General features: G+C 37.6%; 1 protein-coding gene across 7 annotated transcripts in view; it reads left to right on the forward strand.

Moving 5' to 3' along the window:
- The window catches only part of LOC132103388 (ras/Rap GTPase-activating protein SynGAP-like), a 138,271-nt gene extending 132,982 nt beyond the window's left edge, over positions 1-5,289 (forward strand). For 6 of the 7 annotated variants that reach the window (XM_059508456.1, XM_059508455.1, XM_059508460.1 and 3 more), the window contains one exon: positions 3,085-5,289. In XM_059508456.1, coding sequence (XP_059364439.1) covers positions 3,085-3,202 — 118 coding nt within the window. In that variant the 3' untranslated portion in view covers positions 3,203-5,289. Of the gene's footprint in view, positions 1-486 lie in introns of all 7 variants that reach the window. The other variant, XM_059508462.1, reaches the window with a different exon arrangement.
- Positions 5,290-6,609: the final 1,320 nt, after the last annotated feature.

Raw genomic sequence — 6,609 nt, forward strand, 5'->3', positions numbered from 1 at the left:
AAATTATTATTTAAAATCACATTTTGAGGATATTTACCAAAGATAATCCAATAAGCAGGGCTTGAAACATACTGTGTCATTCTGTTTTTGACAACCACTCTGGCCTTCTGCAGTGCAACCTCACAAGAGCACAAGAACATCAACAGCAGATTTGTAATTCCCTCCTCATCCCTCTCTCTTCCTTTTCTTTGTGTCTATCCCTCTTTCCCTGAGCGATTCTCTGGATATTTCTATTCCTCCTTTACTGCTCTTCCAATCCCATGTCACCTCAAATCTCTCTTTCTCCCTCTCACTCTAACCCTGTGACCTCCATTTGCTTTTATCTTCATGTTCTGTACTTCCCTATCGATCTTCTTGCCTCTGTTTTGCATTCCATTTGCTGAATTATTTTTTTATTTTTTTGTGGAATCTTCATCCCCCATCCCTCCTCCTCTTCGCCTGCTCTCTCTCTCTTCTCCCCGTTCCTCCCTCTCTCTGTCTCGCTAGGAAAAGCAGCTTTCCGCCTTGGATTCAGCAGACTCCGGTGTGAGTTTTGGAGGAGAATTGACCAGCGCTCCTGGCATTGTGGGAGTCTCCCAATCGGACAAATCCTGCACCCAATCCCCCCTGAATGGAATCTTGTCCTTCCCATTAGCCTCCCCTCCTCATTCCTGTCTAGCTGAACTGAGAGTTCTCCAGCAAACAAAAATCAGCAACAGCATCGAGGGCAAGTTTGGAGGGGGAGCAGGTCAATAACAACGCTGACCAAAACCAAGAGAATTTATAGGAATTCCGATGAAAAATTCACATCTTCATGGATGAAGCTTCTGCGGATGTTTTATTTTGTGCATTAGACTAAGGACAAGTGGGAGGTGGAACCATTGCTTGCACCATCCAAAACAAAAGGGCTCTCCATCAGATCCGATATGTTATTCCAAAATCACATTTTCTTTGGATCAAATTTAAAAGCCCCTTGCACATACAGTACCTCTGCCACCACAAGTCATCCAGAACACTGGAAAGTGCTTGGTTCAGGTTCCAGGTTTTCTTGACTGAGCTCCCTTATATTGTGTAAAAAAAAATCCCAAGAAGCTGGGAATGACCCCAGGACCAGTGGGCAAACAAACTATACGTATGTTTCGAAGTGTATAGAGATAGAAATGTGTGACTCACGAACACATGCCAGCTTTGTCTTGAGGATTTTGTTATGTCGTCTGGCTTTCCTAGTGCCTTTCTGTATCTCCTGACAGGGTTTTCAAACGAACACAAGAATAACGACAGCAGAATTACAGAAAGGGTTGTGCAAACGCAGCACTCTTCTCAAGATTGCTCGCTTAGAAGAAATTGATGTGTTCTTCTGCCTCAGTGTAATGCTGGAAATGTCCAGCTTTGAAATATGACCATGATTCAGTTTTTTCTTTTTTTTTGTGGACAATGTCTTGTGGTGTTTGAATTGCCTCACTAGACTGAACTTGTGCAATGTTTTCTCTTCTCAATCTCAGAACCTATGTGTATTTAACTGGTGCTATGGATTCTCAAAGCATTGCTCTCTGTCACATCACCGCCTCCCATTCTGTTTATATGTGTCTTCGTCCTCCCATTTATCTCCATAACGGGCCGATTTTGACTTTCGTTCAGTGTGTGTCTGCAACAGGAGATGAGCGCGAGGTGATCTCTGTCAGGGCACAAACCTTTTGTCTTTTTACTTAAACAAGATGCTTAGGCCAGAATGCAGTTGTGTTGATAAGGTTTTTTTTATACAGAAACATTTTCTGTGTTTTTGTCTTAAAAGACAGTTTTAAGTCAACATGAAAGTTAACATGAAAGCAATACATTTTCCCTCCATAATGTGACATTTTGGAGTAAAATGGGAAGAATTACTTTATTTAAACTATTAGGAATTCATTGGATTGTCAGAAAATTGGTGTTACATACTAGAATGGAGTCTGGTGGCTAGAAACAAAACTGATGTGTGAAAGTTGTTTCAAATGTTTTTTGTTAAAAGATTATGAAAACAACCCTGTTTTTATATAGAATAGCATGCACCAAATAATCATCAATAAGACGACTAAGAATGTACATTAAAAAAAAGTAGACAATGACTCGCACCAAATAATCAGTACATTTACGTTTATGCATTTGGCAGATGCAAAGCAACTTTTATTGCATTCAAGGTTGACATTTTATCAGTTCACACATTCTCTGCGAGGGAGTCAAACCCATGACCTACTGTTAGAGCTATGCTACAGAATTGCGAATAATAAGTTAACCATGGGTCCATTTTGTTTTCATGTTGACTTTAAAGTTGCTCAAGCAACTCTAAAGTTGTTTTTGGTAGTGTTGAATGGTCATTTTAGAAAATATCTTGTTAGAAAAACAGACTTAAAAAAATATTGCTTGCTATAATTCCACATTTGAGTATCGCTGCCATCTGGTACTGATTGTATTCTTCATTGCTCACTACAAGTTGTTTTATTGTTTGTTTTACAATTAATCGATTCATTGTCATGTTTCTACAGACTTGAGACATTCACATGGCTTTGCTGATACAAGTCATTCATTTGTAACCCAGTTCATTGTTGATTGCCTTGTTGTTGCATTGTAAACCGATAAAAGTTGTAACAGCTACACCAATACAGCAGGCCTAGATGAGAGTGAGGAGATTTAAGTTGTAACTGCACAATAAACACTTAGCTGTACTGTAATATTTATATAGATTGGGAAGGCACTTGAGAGAAGAATGGACTGATTGCCATTTTAGCTTTTAAGAGCTTCGAGGGCTAACTTTAAGTGACTTCTACTCCATTTAGTAATAATAAACAGGCGATTTTGTTAATGTCCTAAAAGCAGTTGAGAAAAAGTGGGATAGCAGGGTTATCAGCTGAAAAAAATGTGCCATGACATGAATATACCTCAGACGTAAAATCGAATGACTCAGGTAAACTTTCAATTGCCTCACAGTTTAACGCAAACTGGATAGAAAAAAAAAACGCATTTTAGGTTGATCTGCCTGTTTTTGGTAGTTAGTCCATTTCTTCTCTGAGATTAGTAGCAGTGATTGGTCAGCGGCTCATCAAGCACCTCCTCTTTTCCCTGCATCTCCAGCCAATCACAAAGCTTCATGGAGGACAATCTGGAACCTAATTGGAGGCCTCACCTTGGACATTCTTCAGGTTGGCCAGGGTTTAATTCCAGGGCGCTGTCACGCGATTCGGTTGGTTGACAGGGGGGAAACTGAGGCTTCGACTCTGCACCAGAGCCGATCCAAAGAAGAAATGTAGGTTCCCTTCCTCTGACGTGCCCTCTCTCTGATATAATTCGATATGATGACCGTTTGGGATGCTTAACGTCTGTCAGATGTCAGAGAGATGACGTCGCATGCAGCGTAGTGTTTCATTGAGAGAGCTGGAGAGGTTCTGAGGATCAGATCAATCTCAAAGGTGCTGTTTTTTTAGGTTCTTTACTAACTTCATGTAGGATATTGAACAGTCCTCTACTTCTCATTATGATCTTCATATGCCACATTCGCTCTGCCTGTCATGCCTGCCTGCGTCTCAGTCATGTCTTTTATTTTGGGGAAACTGGATATGCACAACCATTTTGTTTTTTTACCCTGAAGAGACGCTGATTTGTCCTTCATCAGATTTGATAAGAGGCTGGAAATATCCAAACTTCTTTTTCCTGGTGGTTTTCTATTTCTTGACTGGACCTCACCCGGATGAGATCACGTATTTATATGCTGGTAATGTGAGACAAGAACTTTTGATCTGTAAATTTATGTGACAATCTCTTTGCAAAGAAAAATCGACAACCTGTTATTTTACCTGCTCCCCCTCCCCGCACTTTGCTAAGTCCTGGATCCTCGCAGACTCTTTGTATGTGAAAGAAAGATGGATTCTTTTACTTTTTAATTCTCTTTCCTTTTGCTGCGGAGTTCTTGATTTTATGGATAATACCGTTTGGAAGTGGGATCCTCTCAGTTTGAAATTTGACAGTCGCACGTTTGTAGGATTGTGGTTAGTTTTGCGAAGCCAAGTTGCTGTTTTAAATTTAACTTTATTTCCTTGTTTGGATGGCATTGCCAGGCAACACAGACATTTATCTGCTTCCTTTTTACACCACTAGACAAAAATATAAATGTTGAGAGATCATGGAGGTCAAAAAATAATGTTGTAGGTGACTGTGTGTATATACAGTGTGTGTACAGTATTTGTGTATATACTGGATGTATGGATGGTTATATAATATAAATATATATATATATACATATACATATACATGTATTTTGTACATAAAATATGTTTGTATATGCAGTGTACAGAATGTGTTCTTTTACACTGATTTTCCTTTTTCTCAATGTGGAAAAAGAAAAAGCAGAACAGAACTTTGTGGGAATTAAAACTCACATCGGCGACTCGTCGGCGGAGTTATTCAAAGCACTTTTTGCTCAGGCTGATTGTACGCAGTCTGAAACCCACAATGCATCACCATGAGTCCAACACATGCTTTGCCGGTCTAAAGCTTGCACTCTTTTTCTCACTGATTGAGGTTTTTTGTAACAGGTACTGGGTGACCAAGCAATGCTTGTACATAAATATATAGGCTAAATAACTACTGTGTGTTTGCAAATATCAACTTTCCCAGACAGGAATCACCTGCTAGTCTTTGCAGCTTTTGCATTGCCATTTGCTTTCAATTTCAATGCGGTGCCATGCCGTGTGTCAGATGAGTTTTTGTTTGGATCGCTGTAGAAGGTCGATCTCATGATAACACGTCCCCATTTTACTCTGTTGATCTTTTGTATGGCCTGATGCTTTATTCCCTCGTTACTTGCCTAGCAACTCTTCCATGCAAGTAATCGCTTCTTTGTCTCCTGTAAATTAATGGAGTTCCCATGATGTGCCTCTTTCTGATAAACTTCAGTTGGTCTCTGTCAGCCATAAGCCAATCACAGTCATCTTTCTTGACAAGCCATAAGCCCCGCCCCTAAATTTCCATTTTTGAAAAGGGCAGACACTTGGGAATTTTATTTCTTTTTGTATATATTAATAGAAAGAGTGGTATGTTAGAGTGTATTGACGATGTTTTTGGATTTGTTATGAATGTTGATATTCTGGTTATTGAATTCTGGTTATTATTGTAATAATATAATGACTGCTGTTATCATTTCATCATTCTTTAGTTTATTCAATACTGTTAAAGACTTTCATTTCTTTTTGAATAAATCTGAATTTATATTTTTCGGGTGGGCTAATTATAGAAATGAAATCAATTAAACAGATGAATAAATAAATTCTTATTGAATTAATTTACGATACTGAGAATGATGTTTTATCTATCTATCTATCTATCTATCTATCTATCTATCTATCTATCTATCTATCTATCTATCTATCTATCTATCTATCTATCTATCTATCTATCGTTCCATCATCTGTCTGTCTGTCTGAAAAAATAAAGTTGTGGCTGTTTCAGTTGATATAACTGACGCCACTCCCAGGTTCTACAACTCAACTGAAGAAAATCCACTTTATTAATATCTTCAACTAAAGTAGAAGATAATAAGAATGAAACAAGATGGAGGCTTGTGATTTCAGTATTGCTGTGTCTTGTCAAACATGTTAAAAATGCAGCTGCCAGGTGATGCCTGCTGGTCCGTCTGCTAATCTTGACCAGAGACGAGGGGTTGATGAGAACATTTTAAATTGAAATTACTATTTTAAGGAGCTTGTGGCTGCATCTACAGTACTCTGAAATTTGTAGATGCTTAATGCCTGCAAAAAATATGTAAAAAAATAAAATCAGCATAAACATGCAATAAACATATTTGTACAACTGTATTCGCCTTAAATTGGATGTTTTGAAACTAAAACTTTTGAGAACATTTTTCTAGGGAAATTGCATATCTGACTCTACTTTCCATTCATAAAACTCTTACAGTGTTCCTTCAGACATATTCATTACTTATGATATATGCAGGGCTGTATACCCTGTATATGATTATTATTATGCAGTAATTTTAGTAATTTATTCACAGTTCCTTAATAACACTTCAGTAAATGAACATCAGTGCTTTTATAAAAAAAAAAAAAAAAATCCTAGCTGGATTTCTCTCATTTATTGACTACAGATATTGTCATATTATGAATAATAATATGATATTATGTATTGCAATGTATAGTGTATATATGTAATGTATAGTGAAAGAGATGATGTTTTAAGCAGTTATTTTTTTAGTTAGTTGAAACTGAAATGAGGTGTTATGTTAGAACAGTATTGTAATCATCAACAGAATTTAGAAGATACACACATCCGAGGTCCTTTTTCCCCCCTGAAACATAAAAATAATCTGCTGTAATTGCCTTTTGACTTTGAATACAAACTTATTTGCTATTACCTTTGCAGATATTTTGCTAGCTGAATGATCGGCCCATCACAGCAAACATTTAGAAGGTGGGACCACTTTGAAACGACAGCATTATTGGTTTAATTGCAGGTGAATGACAATTAAACTGTATTGAATGAACAATGAGGCTAGTAGTTATGGTTATAGAGGCCTCTCCTTAAAGCCAATTGCATGCTCTGAATATATGAACTATTTAGTGATTTATCTCTGGTTGATCAATTGAT

Source organism: Carassius carassius, chromosome 24 (genome assembly GCF_963082965.1).
Source record: "Carassius carassius chromosome 24, fCarCar2.1, whole genome shotgun sequence".
Taxonomy (NCBI): Eukaryota; Metazoa; Chordata; class Actinopteri; order Cypriniformes; family Cyprinidae; genus Carassius; species Carassius carassius.